Source organism: Ruditapes philippinarum, unplaced genomic scaffold (genome assembly GCF_026571515.1).
Source record: "Ruditapes philippinarum isolate M1 unplaced genomic scaffold, ASM2657151v2 ctg1234_1_1_1_1, whole genome shotgun sequence".
Taxonomy (NCBI): Eukaryota; Metazoa; Mollusca; class Bivalvia; order Venerida; family Veneridae; genus Ruditapes; species Ruditapes philippinarum.
Window position 1 is genome coordinate 36,532 of NW_026866730.1, and position 21,431 is coordinate 57,962.

Below are 21,431 nucleotides of genomic sequence, written 5' to 3' on the forward strand. Positions count from 1 at the left end.
TTGAAGGTCAAGGTCATTTATGGATGAAGGTCAAGGTTAGTGTGGTCTACTGAAAGGCCTTGTCCCAAGGGTTGTTGTGGCCAAGTATGAAAACAATACACCAAGAAATAAAAAAGTTATGATCCAGGTACAAGTTTGCGGACGGGAACGGCAACGCCGCCGCGACTATAGCAATACCTCTACTTTTTTTTTCAAAAAAAAAAAAGTTGAGCTAAAAATGGGGCAAGACCCTTAAGACAATCTATTCAGAACACTGAAGAAACTACACGCACATCTTGCTTATAATTTTATTATTTGATAAAGATCACCATTACAAATTGATCTACACAAATATTTGTTACAAAAAATCTAAAACAAACTTCAAAATTAATGTATTACGAAAACCGTCTCAGGTAACACCTTCTCTGAACATGACATAGTATAATAATTAACCTGATATAATGTTTTGAATGTTGTTGTTGTTAAACTTAATAAACATTAAAATTTACCAAGCTAACAGCTAAAAAAAGTAATTATCTTCAAACTCGGCAAGTACATTCAACAAAGTCAACAGTAAAAAAGTTTAACTACCCTTATCGTACTTAAAATCTTCTTCTACAGTCCTATAAATAATTTTTCCAGGAATATCAAGAGGGCTAGGCTTGTGATCTGTCAGATTTGGTGCAAGATCTATTCCATTCCTGTCACAAGGCTGAATCAAGAACATTTTCAGTATCTGTTTCAAGAGATTGTCGTTAAATCCTACAAGTTCCCCATCTTTATATTCCTCGTACAGTTTTTCACTTTCAGTTGCCCAGCAGACATTTTGAAGAGTGTTTGCTTTGTCGTCTTTCCACAGCTGTAAGGTGTTCAGCTGATATGCTGACAATATGAAGTTCTGACCGTCTGTCAATATGGTCTGAGTTGTGAACGGATAGGTCAGCTCCTCGTGCATGTTAAAACCTGCAAAGATATTTGCATATTTGTGCATCATCTTGTCAAAAACCTTTTATTTCAAGTAAATTAATATCAAATATCTATATACATGTACATGTATGTGATATTTCAAGAGAACAACACCTAATTGGAGTGCAATACTTAGTCATGCTACATGTATCATAATAAAAAACTTGATATGATTCTTATCATTTCACATCTAAATAATTACATTATTTTATCTGCATTAAACCATTAAGTTCCAGATTAAGCCTTAATAATGGTTGCTTTTTTTATTTTTACAATTGCAAATGAGTAAAAGTTTGAATAAATGAGATATATCCCCCCGTCTCAGCCATATTACAAATGTAGCAATGAAGACTCCTGTTGACAAAGATAAACATAATGCTCGAATATGCAGTGCCACTCTGCACTTTACACACATTTTCAGGATACCCTATCCTGACATATTTTACTTACATCAGACTGACTAGACTGTCCAGTCTTGTAACCACCTCCATGCTTGCTAATTACTAGCAATATTTTTTATAATGATTTTTAAAGGTTGAGGAGGTCTTTTTGCAAGCCAATGTCTCATTACAAGCAAGCCAAGGTCTCCTAACAAGTCCACGAGGTCTAAAGCCAAGGTCTGTCTCTTATCAAGTCGAGGATGTCTCTTAACAAGTTGGGGCAGTATTTTCACAACTTAAAGAGGTCTCTTTACAAGCCAAAAACTCTTTAAAAGCCAAGGTCTCTTTAAAAGCCTAGGTCACTTGACAGGCAAGGTCAATTTTGAAATCAATATCTCTTAACAAGTCAATGACATCTCTTTAGAAGTCAATGTCACTTTACAAGCCAAGGGCTCTATACAAGTCAAGGATACAAATTAGTTTGTAGAGGTAGTCATCAAATACCGTATATCAGTGGTTATTCATGAGAATCTAATTTTCGCAATATTTGCTTGCAATGAATGTCGTTGCTAAATTTTCCCGTAATTTAATACATGTTTTGCACGTTTCTGCAACTTGTTTTTTTTTATAAATTTGCTACCCAGTTTAACAGTTGTTTTTATCATACATTGTGATACATAGATATCAATGTATCAATTTCGGATAAACATGTTTATTTAGCATTAAGTGTTTTTTAAGTACATAAAAACACAGTGAGCAAACAGTTTCTCACCTTGCAAGTAGTTATACAAACATAGGCAGTTTTAATGCAACTTATGCAATTATCTGTTTACCACATACTTGTATGCAATACATCAATAAGAAAATTGAAAACAATGTTTTACCTGTGAAAACATTAAATCTCCGGAAAAAAAGAGTGTTCTCTTTGTCCTCAGAAAAACGCGGAAAAAGAAACTGCTAAAATTAAATTCTGCTAAAATTAGATTACTGCCAAAATCGCGAAATAACCTGATATACGGTAAGTCAAGGAGGTCTCTTAGCAAGCCATGGTCTCTAAAATAGTCAAGAAAGTCTTTGTTTCTCGGATTATGTTATTATTTATTATCATATCCTAAATCTGAGCATAAATAACCGTAACATTTGCAGTGCCATCTGGTTATAGTCTGCACTGTCCACTGTTCAGATTGTACTTATTTTGAATGTTTCCCTATTAAAAATAGTTTTGTCCAGATTGAAAGTTGGACACATATATATAAATGTAAGATATTTAGCATGGTACAATGTAAATGTTAAAAAAAAATTCTAAAGGTTGTCTTACCTAGCATGTGGGCTTGAGCCACTGTAGACAGAAAGCCAGTGCTCATTGCATAGCCATAGTTTGCCTGTCTCCCATATGATTCACCACAAGTAATTTCTATGCGTTTCAATTTTGGATTTTTCAAGGAAATAAAACTCAAGTGGTTGAATTCATTTGTTGAACCAATGTTGTATCCTGCATGTAAATGATAGATAAATTTTAATCTGTTGGCATTTATTCATAATAAGACATAATATAATAGTAACCCTTCTCACATTATAAGATAAAAAGAAACTGATGCCTTAAAGCTTTGGATGTCATTTACCTATTGTAAAATAAATTAATATTTTTTGCCCTTGTAAAACAAGTAGTGCAAACTTCCTTATCAAACAGTAGAAAAGTTCTAAAAAGAGGATAGTCAATAAAATCTATCCGCTTTCAAGTTGATACCTCAAAAACATTCTGATTTATGCTCTTCACAAAAATGTGGAAATAGAAGAATGACCAAGAAAATTCTTTAACCAGAAGGATAAACAGGCCAAAGGAACTTTGAAAAATTGATATCACCTGCCATACATGCTATAAAAAATGACTTTTTGACAGTAAAGTAACTATTCCTATTTTGGATATGTGATAATAAGAATATTCAGGGTTCTCGGGGACGCTTATTTCGGCGTCCCGGTACGCATGTTTATTACAGCTGGACGCAAATATTTCAGAACAAAGATTCCACATACGCTTAATTTTGCCTGGGGACGCATAAACATTACCGATTGTTTACAACCAGAAATACACAAATGCGTCAGCGCGTGTCAGCGTATAGGTAGGCGGTCCTATGCACATTGACCCGTGAAGCGATTAGCCAATCAGCGATAACGCTTACGATCATTATTATTATATTTGTGTAGGTTTAATACTAAATTTATTGAACTTGTTGAATAAAACAGTATTATGCTTGTCAGAGGCTCAATAAATGTACTCAATAAATTTAGTTTTGAACTTATTTTGACACTCATTCAATTCTGAATATTCTATATTTTAAAGATTCCAAGATTTAAATGCCTTTTTAAAGAATATAGACTGTTAATTTAATTGTAAAAATTTAAACCATGTCATATTTATGAGCTTCATGTAATGTTATGAATATTATTGATACATAATATGTACAGTATATAAATATGTTATTTTAATGATGAAAATAAGTAAATTTAACCTGGTCTGAATTTACGATCGACAAGTCCTCTGAACTGACCAAGTACTCTCGGATTGTAATCTTCCATACTTGAGTACTTTAAGTTGTGGCATATTTCATCATTAGTTGGAACAAACTGCAAATAAAAATTATATTTACAAAATGTACCTATTCTCTTACGACCCAAATAATGTTGTTCATGATCAAACTACTTACCTTTCTTTTTCTAGAAACCCGTTTAACTCATGTAATTTATTATAAAAGAAATGAACCTTTTCAATATTATTATGTTTTGCAGGCCTATAATCTATACATATTTAAAAGGAAAAAAATTAAAATAAAAAAACATTCTCTTTAAATTCTTAGTATTATTTGCTGTACATAATGATAAGCACCACCATTTTGAATGTACATGTACATGTAACCTAATGATGCTAAATCACCGGAGTATTTGGATAAGAGAACAATCACAACATTTGGGCTAAGAAATAATGTTGAGGTGTTCCACATTCATATAACTTTGATTAATTGAATTGTCCAGAATTTCTTTTTTCTTACCTCTGGTAATGGTTTGCTTTTCCTTAATTGGAAGTCCACTGTATGTTCTCCATAAAACTCGCTGTTATTCTGCCTCAGGTATTCTTTTCCTTTTGCAATTCTTGGTTTTCTTCTTGGCATCTTTCTGAGAACGCCATGACGAGACCAACAAGCAGAGATTTTAACATCGGTATCAACATGACTATCAAAAATATCTTTCCTTCTGGCACTTAGTACTCCGAGCAAATTTGAAAACCAATTCAATGACAGAACATTTGAATGCTCATAATCGTATCTATGTACTAACCGATGTGGTCTATTATGATCTCTTAATATAGCATGCTTCTTAAACCTTTCTCTGTTTAGTTCTAATTCTTGAATTATTGATTCTGAAATTATTTTTTTCAACAAACTGTCATCAAAATGATCATCAAAAGAAAGATCATCATATAAGGCAGGTAATGAACCACGAATCATGTAAGTTTTTGTTATTTTACGCTGATATTCAAGCATGTCTGGGGTTGTGTCAAGGCTATTGTATTTCCATACTTTATGATCGCCTTTAGTTATATAATCAACTTTATCTTTGACATTTCTCAAAGCTGAAATCTTCTCCCGATCGTTTTCCCAGAACCAGGCAAAGAGGGGCTCCATTTCTCCCCAGCTACCAGGAGGAAATTTAGGTTTGATTGGTGGATAATGTGCATCTTCGTCATATTGATCTTGAACAGTAACTGACTGCGTGTTTCGTAAATGTCCGAGCTGAGCAAATCGAATTGTTTTGAAAATATTTGACGGTCGGCACATGAGCGCTGCCATCTTGGTTTTGGACTTGATAATTCCTGTATTGGTAAATGGTAAATTCCGGTATCCGAGATTCGGTAGTTTTACAGTGAAGAGACCAAATCAAATCAAAATTATTTATTGCCGTTATAACAAATAAACATATCACAAAAACTTAAGCTATGCACAGCTTTTTACCGACATACGTACATTTAAAACATAAAACACATAGAAGAAGCACATATTCCAACATTTTGCAAATTAATGAAAGGCAATGTTATTGCTGGTTAAAATAATTATAGTAATAAAGTGTGGGATATAGTCATTAATAGCTTTATAATAAGATGATATAAATAAATAATAATTATGACATGCTATAGATAACATCCTATTTCCTGTACTTATTAGTATATAAATATAAATAAATAAAATTAACCATACTGCAGTACACATTAAAACTCATAAATAAATTTTAAGTTATAAAATTTAAAGGTTATGTGGAGTCTACTGATCTTGACATAGTTCTAAGAAAACTGCTTTAAAAGAAATAAAATAAAATACTGATAATTACATGTAACACAAGAGTGTGTCCACTAGTGTTAAAAGTGAAAATTTCACAAGTCAGAATTGGGAACATCAGATCAGCAGCCTACTGACAGAACACAAATATTGTATATTGAGCACTAACAAAAATTCAAGCCAAATTCCATGCATTTATTTAGATTTTAATTGGCCAGAATTCAATTCGAGTCTGAGCTGTTGATGAAGTGAATTCCAAAGATTTGGTGCATAGGAACGAAATGAGTTGCTGCCATAACTGGGAGTTCTTACCTGAGGAATTATATGGCTACATTTTTATACCTAAAATTGAAAGAATGAGATTTTATGTAAACAAGATTATGAAGATCATTTCGAAAAATTTAAGAAATATGTAAATGTATGTTTATAATTTATAATCCATCAATACATAGACTTGTGGAATATTTGAATCAGGTCCTTGCATGATGATAACATGTTAATTGTAGCAATGCATATGACTTGATCATCCTTAACGTTAAGGCCTATGGTCTGTCCGATAACACTTGTAAACTAATGAGCAGTTATCTCAAAAAGAGGAAAAAAAGGTTAAACTTAACCAACCAGTGGTAGGACACTATGTCTTCGCAACCCTGGTATACACCTTGCTGAAAATTACTTGCCATTGTTCTCGTCAGTTCTGTGTACAAGTCCAGAGTATATCATTTGTAAATATCTTCTTACTGACCTGGAAAATAACATTTATGCTCATAAAATTTTAACATTCACGATTTTTTGGGGGATTTTCTTTTAATGCGAGACCCAACTTCAACAAGAAATGAGCTTTCAAAGCTTTATGATGCTGCTCAATCAACTGACACCATCATTTTAGATTTTTCCAAAGTGTTTGATACCTAACCTAGATCACTAAGTGAAAAAAGTGTGAATAGTATTTTGTGTTATACGCGCAAAAACATTAAACGGCTTTAGGGATAATGAAAAAAATGCTACATCCATCATGCCCCCTAGCACCGGCTTCGGTATTTAATTTCCAACACTTATAAAAGTGCTGGAATCAATAATCCCGATCGAAGAACCAGCAAAATAAAGCAACACTGAAGTGAAGTACGAAGTAAGTCTGTTGTCACTGTCCATAAGTATAAAATATTTGATAGCATCAGGATTTTTGAAGAAAAAATTAACTGTCTAAATATTTCTTAATATCATTAAAGTAAGCACAGTAAGTTGTAGAGATATTGAAATTTGCATTAACTGCTCGATTTCGTCTTCAATAATATACATGTGCAATTGGTAGTAATCAATGAAGGGTCACGTTCAGGCACCGAATGAATAATATCGTAATATGTATATATATGTATATGAACAAACAATACACTGCTCAGATTAATCTATCTGATTGCATCCGTGTGTCAAAGTATCCAAAGAACTTGAACATCTATGCAAATTTGTTATACCGTTATATATTTACTATAGTAATATATTGATAGAGCAACTTGATATTCACTGTCACACACGACGTGTTTGTAATCATATTATTAAATGAAACGCCATGTCCATCTGAATGATAATATTCGAACTATATCCCAATTACGTACTTATTTATGACATATATCTGAGATATTTATTCCGACGTGAGTTTACATTAATAGTAAATTAAAGATCTGCTTATATCCGGTTCAAAACCATTTCTCTTGTCAGTCCTTCCAGAATATATATGATCATTTCATGTGTGGCTTTTAATAATGTATCTAAGATGCTGAGACCGTGTATTTAACGTGTTACATATACACCGATCTTTTGGAAGTTTGTTTTATTGAAGTGGACTTATTTATAAATCTTGTAAAAAAATGGCAATTGTAGATGTTGACCAAATTTGGCTCTCTCTTGGTCAATGGGGATCCTACCAGAGACGACAGCTTATCGTTCTGCTTCTAGCAATATGGTCGTGTGGCTTTCACGTGCTGTCGATCGTTTTTCTTGGTAAGAAATCCAAAGTTATGCAAACTACCCATATCATTCATCCCGATCCCTCTTTTGAAATATGCCTATATCCACGCTTCTCTTCCTCTGCTCCCATCCACATATTTTACGAGCTCCGATATCCAATGAGTTCTATTCTTCAGTGAATCACATTGTTATCGTTATCATATTTGAGCTGTGTGAGCTATATATTTACAACTACTTTCATTGTTCACAATTTTTTCTTATAATGACCTTCTAAGAGCTGTGTAAAATATGTGTACAAAAGAATTCCAATCTCCACATTCACATTGCTTATCGTTATCCTTATATGAGCTGTTTTGAAATACGCCTACAATCACTTGTAGTCTTCCTTGGCAGAATCCACAGAATTAGATTGAAAAAAGTAAACACAAACAAAACAATTTTTCTATATTAATATCCAAAACTTGTTCAGAAACAAATTATAAAATAGAAATAGTACAATTAACACGTTTGATTATTGCAAAGCAATGGACATGTCTTATCACAAAATAAGATGCTGTTTATTCAATCGTAACATTTCGGCATTTTCCGTTAAAATTCGGATCAGAGATGATTCTTGGCAATCGGCGATTTGTATTAACGATAAATTATTTCAGGTTACAGACCACAATATGAATGTAAAGAAGTTCTAAATTCCAATTCTACAGTTGCGGAAAGTTTTATGAACCAGTCTATTATTCGGGAGTATGAGAAGTGTTCGATAAAAACAACTCTAAATGACACAGGGGTGGTAACTGTAACGGAAACTGGATGCACGAATGGATGGAACTATCATGAGTTTTACGGCCAGTTTTCAAATGAAAGATCAGTTGTTTCAGAGGTAGATAACGAGTTATATTTAAATATTATATGACAATTTATGTTTATTTTATATATGCCCAAATACTTCTCCTATCTTATGGGTTTCTCCAAATTGTGTAGTTTCAACAATATCAACTTTGACTTCATCTATGTTATAAGTAATATCAATCATCGTATAGCTTTATCAAGGTTTCAGATTTTCATCACATAAATAAAATACATGCAATCAGTTTAAGAATTAAGATATACAAATATGAATATTGATATGATCTAAAATGGTCTATAATAGGACGTGAATTTCATTTATAAGTGTTAATTGGTTTCTTCTTTCAATGTTAATTTATTCTACCAGTGGGACTTGGTATGTGAGAGAAAAGAGCTTGCAGAAGTGTCACAGACGCTTGTTATGCTTGGACAAGGTTTCGGGGCGTTTATATTTACCAGTTTGTCTGATAGATTCGGCCGGAAGCGGATTCATATTGTCTGTCACGTGACGTTGTTTGGAATAGCTTTGGCTACAGCGTTTGTACCAAACTTCTCTTCGTTTGCTGTAATGCGGATACTTACAGGTGGTTTCCAACAGGTAATTTCGGACCTTCTGAAATGACACATTTGCCTTAAACCAAAATAAGTCATTTTCTGATCAAACTGTTTCTGAAGACGTACAAAAACTACTAAACTAATGACACTCCCAAAATTGACATACATGTAATAATTGTAATGATAATTTCCAGCGCTTTTCCGATTCAAATTTCTGTAACTTTTATCATATACCGTAATTTAAACACCACATATCTGCTAAGGTGTTAGATATACTTATTGTCATCCCAACAACTGGCAGCGCCTCAGCACTATATGCCAGTCCAATGGTTGACAATATTCATTATTACCCGAACAGTTTATGTGTTACTAGTATTTATGTTTTATCATACCGAATAGTTGCATATGGAGGGTAATATAAGAAATATGTCCCCCAAGGAATATTCTCTTTAAGAGTGACATTCATATGTGACTAAGGGTGATATAAGAAATATTCCTAGAGACTGCGGATATTTTCTGCAAGGATGATACTCAACAATCAGAGAGCATCATAGGCCTATGGGAGTTTTACATTGAAGGATGTAACGACGTATAATAATATAAAATATCCAGTCTTCGAGACAGATTCCTGACATTTATGAAAATAAGAAAATGACAATAACTCCTACCACGTGTATATTTATTTGCACTGGACTAATCCACTTATTCTCAACATTATACAATGCAACCTTCATATAAGATCAGCCATTGAACATCAATATTTTCATTTCTTTTCAAAGTAAGACTTTGCAATTTATAAGTTTAACCTCTTTATAGCTAAATCATTCAGTATGATATATCAACCAAATTTAAGGCTGCTGTTCTACAAAGGCTTTACTGTTATAATATGAAACAAAGAATTTAAAACCTTTTATTTCGAAAGTAACATGGTAGAAACATGATGATAAAATTGCATTTTTTGTCATTTATGGATTAACGCTGTTGAAAATAACAGTGACAGTTAGATTGCGAATATTGTATTAATAGCTCTAGATAGGGTTCTCAAACTATTAACTTATTTTTATTTAAGTTATCTTAGTTTTTATTCTCAACTGCAGACGTAATGCTTAACAATATTTTTGTTCAAAGGGTACAGGACTTACAATTGCCATATTGAATCTTGAAATAATGCCAAAAGGAGTGCGTGGTTATGTTGAAGTATTTGGTCTTCTGTTCTGGACAACGGGTATAGCTATCATTACACCGGTCGCCTATATATTCCGGAACATGTCATGGCGTCACTTCCAGACGTGTTTGGCCTGTTTATCAGCTTGGGCTCTCATCGAATGGTGGTAAGTTATTTCAACTGTTCTATACTCATACACATTTTTAAAGAGTTTTAACATAAGTGATACTTAAGCTATGTGGTTCCTGCTACAGATTACATTTCTTTAACAGTGTTTAAAGCCTATGTGAAGCTGTGTAAAATAGTCATTTATCACATTATACAATCTCTTATGATTAAATTGCAGTTTACTTTAAAGAGTCAAGCGGATTTATCTCTTTATCAAATCCCATTTATAGAATAAAATAGCGCTTTGGAATCTGTAATCTGTGGAATAATTCAATTAAGTTTCCATTTAGTGTTGCGTGTCTTGTCCAAAGCAACAGTGCCGATATAGAGAGCTTAGTAGAACATGGCATGGATTTTAAGGGTATTGTTTTAGAAAAGTGTTTAAAGCTTTAAATCTGATGCATTTTTTAATAATACTTCAAAAATACCTGTATGAAAGAATTACGTTTGCAAGATTACATAAAAGAGCGAATGGCGCATGCACAAAATCCTAGCTAAACGGTTTTTAAAAAAACCCTACTTGAACAGCAACATAAAAATTTGTTTTGGAACTGGCAGACATTTAATGTAGCTCTCCTTCGTTATAAAGGTTGTTAGTTTCATCATCACATTTTTTTGTCGTTCTTCCTTATTCTATAATATTATTATTCTATAATATCGGTTGCTTGATTGTTTTAGTTCTTAAAACATATAGATTCCGTCTGAAGAATGTAGTTTTTTATAACAGGTTAATAGACGAATCGTTGAGATGGCTTATCGCGAATGGACGTGTCAAAGAAGCAAAAGCCATCATCAAAAAAGCATGTAAACTAAACAAAAAAGATTACGATGAAGTCGCCTCCGTGAGTGGCTTCCAAGCTTACGAGATGCATTCTGGAATTGAAATCGAAGTGCAAAAAGGTTTAGCATATGTATTGTAATACTTTCATAAGAATATGTTTCAGTAACTTAAACGGCATAATCAAATATGAGGTAATTTTAATTATCATGCATAACAAACTGTACATATCTTCTTTGTTCTGTTTAAAGGTACTAATATGTTCTATAATTATAATCAGGTGTCCTCTGCAATTTTTCTTCAATATAGTATGCATAAATTGCCTCATAAAAAATCTAGAAAAGGGATATCTCACCATCGGCAGCAATGAAAAATATCAAAAATATCAACAAATAGTTGAAAATCGCAGACTTGATTTTAATGAGTCTGTTCATTGGGGTAACATCTCTAACCTCCCATAGAACCGGTTTAAGCGGTATTCAATCCTCAACCCCGAAGGACTAGCATGGAAATCTAGGGAAATATATGTACATTTATTTTTAGAGATCGGTAGTCTCTTCTGTGGCAACAGTTCAACTTATATACAATAACACTCAGTTTGTATAATTTACAAAAACATGAGCAAATTCATCTTATTATAATGTAGGCGCCATTTTGTTTCGCAAAAGAACGCAGAGGAACCGGAAATGCAGCCATTTTTTTTTAATTATTACATTTCAATTATTTCAGATACAAAGAAAACACCAGAATCTGATACTGAGGTATTGACAACAGAAAATGGTATTGCTAATGGCATGGACAAGAACGTTGTTTCCACCAAGACATACACAGCCATTGACCTTATAAAATCTAAACGATTATTTTTAACTTCTATTATTATGTGGTTTGCCTGGTAAAATATTATTTCATCTCTATTTCTTTGTTTATTCTTTTCTTTTCTAATGATCATTATTTGCATATCTTTACAATCTGGTTACATTTTAGAAGAACAAAAACTGAAAGTTTATCTTAGTGTTTTCAAATATTTACCAAAAATTTAGGACAGTGATAATGTAAAATAATGATTTCATTATAAAGATGAAGATACATTTATATATGTATCACATTTTTCTATATTTTTTTCGAAGAATTTTTCATCTCGAATTATTTTTCAAAACCAATCAGAACGCATCTAATTTAATTAACAAGTGACTGACACAGCTTGCAGCATAAAAGTTTTTTTTTATCAGAGTCAGATTTCCACCCTTTTTGAGGAAAAATCAACTTCATTGGCTATCAATGCAATGCTCAGTATCCAAATTTTTCTCATTCGCTACAGCACTTTTTTTCCAGATTTTTAAGACATTTTACGTTTTGAAAATTTAACTTCATTGTTAGGTATGATTGTTACGTATGACTTTAGGTAAAACTGGCAAAACTATACATCGGATGTTAAAAGACAAAATATATTCAAAAGCGTATTATAACTTTTCAGGATTACGAACAGTTCAACATATTATGGTATAATGTTGATATCTTCTAGTCTTGCTGGAGATAGATTCTTAAATTTTTTCCTTGGTTCAGTTGTTGAATACCCAGCAGCTTTCATGGAATGGGCGATGATAAACAGGTGAATAACTTCTTAGCTTCTTAATTTCCAATAAACAATATCGTTTCTCATATAAAAAAGGAAACAACAACAACAGAAAAAAACACTCAAAAAATAACAAAGGAAACAAAAAAATATTTATACATTAATATAGATCAAGAAGCGACGTTAATATCATTCAACTGCGTAGTCACAATTATACTTTCCCAGGAATGCAGGGATTGTGCAATAATTACGCAAAATTTGTACAATATATGACCGGATCAAGCAGCACTTACAGTAAATGATGATTAATCAAATTGACAAAATACCATTCAAACAATTTCCAGGAAAATGTTGGCTTTTTTAAAGATTGCATGAGAGAATGATGAGCTTATGAACGACGACTTTTGTGCTTCGTTAACAGACGCATGTAATATCACGTACTTGGACTTTTTATATTCGGTATTCCCTGAGACATTTACCAAACCACTCGTTTTACATAATTCTTAAATAAGCAGCCATTATGTGATTGAGCCACTTGTTATAACATAAGAAGTAATGACAATTTCGTAAATGATGCGCTGAAGAAGCACTTGAAAATTCATAAAATATGTCTGAATCACATTCAACTTGCTTTGTTATATGACACCAGTGAATCGGCTAATGTCTCAGTAAATTTAATAGAAAGTTATATATACGTTATTTAACTCCATGTAAAATAATCATAATACTAATAGATATAACAAAATGTACAAGAGCAACAAACAAGAAAACGTGTAAAACATTAAAACCCGGCAGTAATATGAGCTCTACATGCCCTCGTTTTTTGTATATATATTTCAGATATGGTAGAAAACCGACTTGTATAGCATTTCATTGTATATGTGGAGTAGCACTCATTACTGCTACAATCCTGACAACAACAGCAAGTAAGATTATTTACATTATTACATCATTGTTCGTTGCTCTGATTCCTTTTACAAAAATCTTAATCCGACCAAGAACACATAAAAAATTCGGTCATGATCTCTAGTCTGACAATTGTACTTTTCCCGCCCTTTCTATGACACTTCGAGAAAGTTCATAATAACTGATTACGGGTTAAGGCAGTCCGTAGAAATATTAATTAAGCATAACCGGATTGTGACGGAAACACCCGAAGAGTAACGTCCGTTGCCCTGCTAATACTGAATACTAGTATACATCATGTAAACTCATTATCGATTTTTTTGCAATTGAAAATATCAACTGATATTCACCCAAGTGAGATAACTAATATTTTCTTAAAAACGAAATATATTTTTCTTTTTAAAGATGGAAACTCGGCGATGATTTTGGGTTCAACAGTATTTACTTTGATTGGAAAGTTTGCAATCACAGGGTCCTTTAGCACAATATTTCTGTACACTCCGGAATTGTACCCAACCAATATGAGGTAAGTTTGTTTATTATAGATAAATAAATAAATAAAACTTGAAAAATTTATTCATTTAATAGGTCACTTCAAATGACCGTCATAAAATATTGTTCGCATATTAAACATGTCTATAACTCTATTCGGATTTCGATTATTCGAACCCATCGATTATTCGAAGTAAATTTTCAGTTCTCAGCAATTCGAATAATCGAGGTTGGACTGTAAATGTGGTTTGTATAGCATCTAACTTGCTAAAGAAGTGCGTGTGTGTTGTAAATATATTACACTTCGGAGTCGGAGAAATGAAATATCTTTTACATCTATGAACTACCAAAAGTGATGAGTACATTAAGTACATGCGGCGAAGAATAACAATTATTGTTCGTTTAAATATTATTGTAGTACATGTTCTTAAAGAAATAAAAGGATAAAGTAAAAAAATGCCATAAATATGCTTTGGAAAAGAACTTTATTGATTGAAGTTATGTTGGGTAATATGACGTTTGAATGTTAAAAGTTAGAACTGCAATAAGTACTGTTACCGTGTTGTATTTTACTAGTTATTTCATATTTGACGATTGCTACTAAAGATACTAATGTTATGTTAGTACTGAGTCTACTGACATTTAAGATGTTGTCCTAAGATATCCTTTGTTTCAGAAATCTAGGCATTGGCATGTCGTCTGCCGCAGCAAGGATAGGTGGAATGTTGGCGCCATTCTCGCGGAATCTGGTATGTAACGTTGTTTATGTCTACCATGCTTTAAGTCTGGCCTGATTTTTTTGGGTTGGCGATTTATCGCTTAACCATAGTAACCATTTTTGCGAAATCATGCAGTGTACTATTTGTCTTTTCCATAGCAACGTTTCATTTAAAAGCAGTCCAAACTGTATATCTGTCTGTGATTATTAGACAGGTTAAAGACATATATAAAACGCTATTAAATGTACTACAGCAGCAGTAGCAGATAGCCAGCCTTTTTGTACTCTGCACTTTGATTTGTGATTTTGTTGATTTTGTGCCCACAAATTAATTGGTTTTCTTTTCTCTTAACGTTATCATTAATTTATACTCATTTCCTGCAGGCGGAAGTGGCAGTCTGGGCACCAGGCTTAGTGTTCGGCATTATGTGCGCTATTGTTTCCGTGACAATGTTATGGGTACCAGAAACAAATCAGTACGAACTCCCTCAGACACTCGAGGAATGCGAAAGATGGTATAAAGACAATAGATTTAAAGCACCTTGCGGTAGCAGACGGCATCGTGAAAGAACCGAATCCGACCAGCAAATGTCATAATTAGAGGATATTGAATGAGTGTAAGTTAAATACTGAACGAGTTGTATAAAGTTATATTTATGCGAGCCTCAGGCGAGCATTATATTATTTTAAACAACGAGTTCAATAAATTCAGTATTGAACTTATACGAATATAATATTCTATTTATCCAAATACTCCAAATAAAGAGAGTTTAAAATGAAAAAGAATCATTTTTTCAATGACTCGCATTTAATTTAACGCTAACATTTAGTGCGTCATTACACTAGGTTTTTATAACGCAAATGACGTCACGTCAAAAATATATGCACGACCGTGCAATACCGTTTTTACGGAGTCGCAAAATCGGCACGGGTATGTGATAAATGAATTTATTGTTTTACACAAAAACAAATGAAGACGTGTAGTTAAGTTTTATTGCATTTGTTTAGTTTATTGCCATTGCATGTGAAACGTTATATTATATATCGAAACACTCGTGCACAGAAATGTAATATGTTTAAATAAAAAAGAATGATATTCAGAATTTACATTACATCATACGAGTTCTTCAGAGATTTTGGTGCTATACGATTAGAATAGGACTATAAGGCTCCTGTGACCGAGTGATTTAGATTGTTGATCTTAAACCACTTTGACAATTTTGATCTCTTATTGTGCTTACGGAACATCGGTTGTGGTCCTACTCAAGCACCCGTTCCTGAAATAATGCATGAAAGGCCACATGAGGTCTGCCTCTACCACATTTATGCTGGAAAGTTGCCATAATACCTTTACTGTGTTGCTTTGACGTTAAAAACAATAAAAATGAAGATATTAGTTATCACTATCAAGAAATTATGATATATATATTATTTCTTTTAAAAAATCGGTCAACATGCCATTACATCAAGGTTAAAACCACCCTGATCACTTCAAAATACTGTAAATTGTCTCTAAGGTCAAGATATGGAATAATAAATATGGTGGATTTAAAGAACGTGACAATGAATAAATTGATGAGCTATGCCTTACATTTCTTTTATTTGAAACACCCTGTGCAAATAAACAAAATAAAATGTTTATTTTTTCTTCAGCATATTTGTAATTCGTTTGTTGGTGTTGTAACCGCTGTGACATTGCTGTGATCAATGTCAATAGCATTTGAAAAAACACAGACATTCATAATAACAAAAGTAAATGAATCAACCCCAATTGAGACTGGAAAGTTACAAATTGACGGGGGGCTTAAGAATTTTAATTTGCTTGACACCAAATTGTCTACATCGGTCTATTAGCAGTGTATAAGCAAACATAATATAAAATCAAAAAACAAATAAAATTAATGTTATCAAATTTCATCTTATAAATAAAAGGGAAATTTTAAAAAATTCTAAATTTTGTTCTGATTTCAATTATCAATTTAAAAATTATTATTTGAAAAGGAGTGGTAATAAATTAACCCAAATAAAAAAACAACAGCGCACCCCGCATCAAGTGCTTAAAGCAAATTAAGACACTGTAAAATTTACTTTCTAGCATTATTTCAACAAGATCTAAAAAATAAGGTGTTTTTTGAACACCGAAGGGAAAAATTGGTTATGAATAGGATTACCTTGCATTACTTAGTTTTTATACGCAAAGTAAAATTATATGCACGAATATAGTTTATATCCACGGGATCTTATGAATTCATGTTTTACAAATGAAGACTGTATAAGTTATTCATTTGTTTAACTTGCCAAAAAGCAGTGAAACGTATTATAAATGATAACACTCGTGCAAGAATAAATGTGAAGATATTCGAAATTTACATTACACGTTTCCAAGTCTTGGCGTATGACAGCTTAGATAGTACTATAGAGCACTGTACACATATATTAGAATTGGTACCATTTGAAATTATGATCTCTTAATTACATTGGTTTGTTATCAAGTCTTCAGTGACCATTAAAAAATCATGAAAAGGACACAAATATTCTGAAGTACAGAACAAAGATAATTACTGTGTTGTTAGACGTTATGAAAATAAATATGAAGACTATATACAAGCAATTTACGTGTAAGAAAGGCGTTATTAAATCAGTTATCTAGCCGGATCTACAATTCATTGTTCGTTATAGGATTTTTAACTAAAATCGGATCGTGATTTCCAGAAATGATGAGTACACGCTCAAACAATGAACAACTTGTATATTCGTTCTAAATAAAGATCAAATAAAATGGTTTTACTTAGAAATTAATCACAATCTATAAATACAATAAATACTCTGAACGCATGAAGATAAATATATGTATTAATGACAACTAGCAGAGCCATTTTAGACCCCAGGGGGTAAAATTCATATAACTTTTGTAAATGCGTACAAGGGCAGCCATACCGAATATCCAGAAGATTTAAATATTTGTTTACCTATTCATGTATAAGTGTATGAAATAAATAGAAGTGCATTCCAAAGAGCGACCAAATTTCTTCACCAGGGGCATGGTTTATACAATTTTGTATAGAGAACACAAGGAAATGTTACATACAAAGTATCTAAGGATTGGGCGCTGTAGTTTCTAAGAAGACATAATAATATTTTCATTAGGGTCTGTGTTAACTCCTGTAACCTACTTAAACATCAGACTGTATGTATTTTTATTTTGGACACATTTCGAAGATCACCAAAGGAAAGCAAAAACCACCTTGTGGTAATTAAGGGGGAGGATTGTTTAAAGACATTGTGGATAGCGACGCACGACAGACATTATGCCATCAAAAAAAGTTAATCCATGAGAACAGTAAAAAAGCTGTTAAAGACCATCTACATATTTTTTTGTTATTATCTTAAAGTTTCATTGAAGTGCATGCATGTAGTAAATTATGATCACTGAAATATATGATATTTATCTAAACAGATCTAGGACGTTTTTTAAGCTCTAAATGGAAGAATCTTGGTCCTCATAATATATTTTCTTTTAACGCATTGCCTGAAAAAAGTGAAACCATTATCAAAATAGATTAAAACTGTGCAATAAAGTGAAATTTATTTCGACAAATTTGATTACATGTGATACATTTCCAATGTCTTGTGACGTATTAACTTATATAGCTTATAATAGAATGCATTCAATATCATTATGTACAACTTAGGGTAATTTGATTATAATTCATTCAGTATAAACATTGAATTAGTTATAGTTCTTCACCGTGATCTCTATTAAAAAGTATCAATCAACGTGAACACAAATAAATAAGTGAAGGTCAGATCACAAATGAAAACTGTGTTTTTAGAACCATTATGTATAATTATATATGATATCGCTTTAAATATTTGCGGCTTCTGTACTCTATGCTGAAACGTCTTCAAGACTATGAATAGCTCTGAGTAATCCAAACGCTTGCGTCCAGCTGACGTTGTTCTTGTCATCTTTCTCAGAACTCTTAGAAAGTGCCGGAAGTGACCTAGATGAACGTGACGAAGACGGCTTATATGATGGCGAAGGAGATAACAGATTATATGACGATATCATTTCATTTTCTAACCTTTGACTAGAAGATAATCTATCAACTTGTTCAAATTTGATTTTTCGAACTCTATCGACTAAATCGGGCATGCTTAGATCTCTTGACTTTAATTGTCTCGATTTGTCCGGCACATCTAAGTAAATGTCATAATCCTCGCTTTCATCAACTGACCTAGAATGACGTAATGACAGACGCCGAACTCTTCTTGACTTCTGTTCTGTCGAAGAAACACTGTCTCTATAATCTGACATCGCGTCATTTTCACTTTCCGTCACTACAGGAGATTTACTGTTGCTTGCAGCTAGTCTATCGACTTCAGGCTCGTTTGTTTCCTCTTCCGGACTATATCCATATTTTATCGGATATAAAATGGCTGCTTGAAGTTTAAGTGAGTCATTAGTAGAACCGCGATGAACAATATTGTCTCGTGGATCAGGGACTTTTTCTACAACATCAGGGATACCGTGTTTCCTTGCTAATTTATGAACCACATCAAACAGATTCTTTGTCCCTGTGTATTTCAGTTTGATAATATCGGAGAATGACACATCGTTTTTCTTCTTTAATCGACCACCATATGACGATACCGACATCTCCTCATCCCAAACTTTTAGATCAAATCTATCCGGTTCTGATTCATCTTTTGTACATGCTGGCTTTTCATTCGATTCGTCGCATTCTTTTTCAGCATCTTCATCTATCATTGGAAGCATTGGTTCAAATGCCCGGCTCACTTTTCTGTTTCGCGTGTTTCCGGCTTGTTGACCGTCGCCATCATTTGAGTCATTCTCTCCTGGATGGACGTCTGTTATTCCTGTTTGAAGAAACATTGAACCGCTCTTGAAATCAATCTGTGGCGGTTGCTTGCGTTCATAAGTTTCCTCGTCTTCGTGAAAACTTTGGTCTTCTTCGAGTTTGTTTTCTAGATAGTGATCACCGACTGGATATGTTACTGGTTCCGGTGTTCTAGCCGTAGCTTCGGATTTTAATCTTAGGTGAAGTTCTTCCAAGAGTGCTCTTTCCTTGTCGTGGCGTTGTTGTTCCTTTATCAGTTTTACATGTTCAATCCGTGTCTGTTTCAGTTTTCTCACATATCTTCCAAGCTTCATTTTCATTTTTATTTGCTCCCTTCTAATATTGTTTACAGTACATGCAATGTCCTTCCGGTACATATTCAGCGTTCTTTTATACTCGAGTTCACTTCCGGCTACCCGCGTGATAACTACTCGACCAATTTCACTTTGCAGTCCGGCAACCTTGGCATAAGATGACTGTGACATCACCAACTCCTAATATGATAAAATATATAGGAAACAGTATGAAATAAAAGTCATTTTTTAAACAGTTAAATATAATTTATATTCTTCATAATTATACTTGTATTTTATGTTAATATTAATGTGATATCTTTAAAAAATGAGTTGATGGTTTTACTTTACAATTCATAAATGTACAGTTTATTTAAAGGTCCATTATGCCTTAGAATGCTATCATTTGTATTTCTCAAAAACTGTTCATTTATTTATTTATTTTATTTTGGTAAAAACATGAACTATTTTTTGTCTCATGTTTTGTTTGCAAATAGTATTACCATAGTGAATTAGTATTGTGTATATATGAAAGTCAAAGTACTATACTTTGTATAAAGAATTAAAAACACGGATTTTTGAGGCATAAAGTGCCTCCGAAAGGAAAAAAATATAATCGTAATATACTCGTAAACTCATATATCAAAACTATATATGATGAATTTCAAGGATATATCTTACCCTTTTCATTTCAGTCCGTGCCCATCTAAACATATTATCATCTCCCTGCATCCTTGTCCTCAACATCTTGTCTTTACAATAGCTAGCAAATAAAAACCCACTTCCAATTTTGAAATTAACACTTCCGGTATATGGTGATTAAAGCTTTTATCACAATTGCTAATTTTATTTCATATAAATTTTCTTTCCGTAACTTTTACATATATTATTCTTGTCCGATATCAAGCACATGTTGTATTCTGAGACATGCTTATGACGTATGAAAGTGACGTACCGTAATTTTACTTTCCTGTAATTTTATTTTTAATTTCCTATATTTTTACTTAACTGTAATTTTACTCTCCTAATTTGATGATATTTGCATATAACTTAGCGAAACGGTATTAATTCACAACATTATGAACAATTTAACGGCAAATATCCAATGCATTTTGGTGTCGTCTGCTTTTGTAGTTTGTACAGTGCTGAAAAGATAAATCATAAATCAAATATTAGTCCAGAAGTCAAATATGCAAGTTAAATTTACAGATTTTATCAAGAAAATGTTATTTGAACTTTGAGACACTGAATGCACTGTTTGATTTTAAGCTTAAAATAAAAATGATAGCCACCGGTTCATTAACTTGATAAGTAAAGTAACTACTTGACAAATGGTCAAATCTTTAATAAAACATTGTTCGTTTTCTTACATTTCATTTCAATACGTTACGTTAAAACGCCAATAGACTATTTTGTTAACAATGATCCTTAAGAATCCATTTTTATATAGTCACAATTTC

The 21,431-nt window shown here is 32.6% G+C and overlaps 3 protein-coding genes across 3 annotated transcripts; 1 reads left to right on the forward strand and 2 right to left on the reverse strand.

Moving 5' to 3' along the window:
* Nucleotides 1–234: 234 nt before the first annotated feature.
* LOC132733525 (large ribosomal subunit protein mL65-like) lies at nt 235–5,209 on the reverse strand. Its single transcript, XM_060720184.1, has 4 exons — nt 4,373–5,209; nt 3,836–3,950; nt 2,644–2,817; nt 235–942 (listed from the first exon to the last, which is right to left on the reverse strand). The coding sequence occupies exons 1-4, from the start codon at nt 5,168–5,170 to the stop codon at nt 563–565; spliced, it is 1,467 nt and encodes a 488-aa protein (XP_060576167.1). The 5' UTR covers nt 5,171–5,209; the 3' UTR covers nt 235–562.
* A 2,126-nt stretch (nt 5,210–7,335) lies between these two features.
* Nucleotides 7,336–15,759, forward strand: LOC132733531 (organic cation transporter protein-like). Its single transcript, XM_060720191.1, has 11 exons — nt 7,336–7,651; nt 8,272–8,495; nt 8,829–9,059; nt 10,145–10,347; nt 11,077–11,249; nt 11,857–12,019; nt 12,602–12,736; nt 13,541–13,626; nt 14,012–14,132; nt 14,775–14,847; nt 15,201–15,759. Exons 1-11 carry the CDS (start codon nt 7,519–7,521, stop codon nt 15,411–15,413), a joined length of 1,755 nt encoding a protein of 584 aa, XP_060576174.1. The 5' UTR covers nt 7,336–7,518; the 3' UTR covers nt 15,414–15,759.
* A 2,628-nt stretch (nt 15,760–18,387) lies between these two features.
* LOC132733526 (uncharacterized) lies at nt 18,388–21,138 on the reverse strand. Its single transcript, XM_060720185.1, has 2 exons — nt 20,653–21,138; nt 18,388–20,172 (listed from the first exon to the last, which is right to left on the reverse strand). The coding sequence occupies exons 1-2, from the start codon at nt 20,716–20,718 to the stop codon at nt 18,706–18,708; spliced, it is 1,533 nt and encodes a 510-aa protein (XP_060576168.1). The 5' UTR covers nt 20,719–21,138; the 3' UTR covers nt 18,388–18,705.
* Nucleotides 21,139–21,431: the final 293 nt, after the last annotated feature.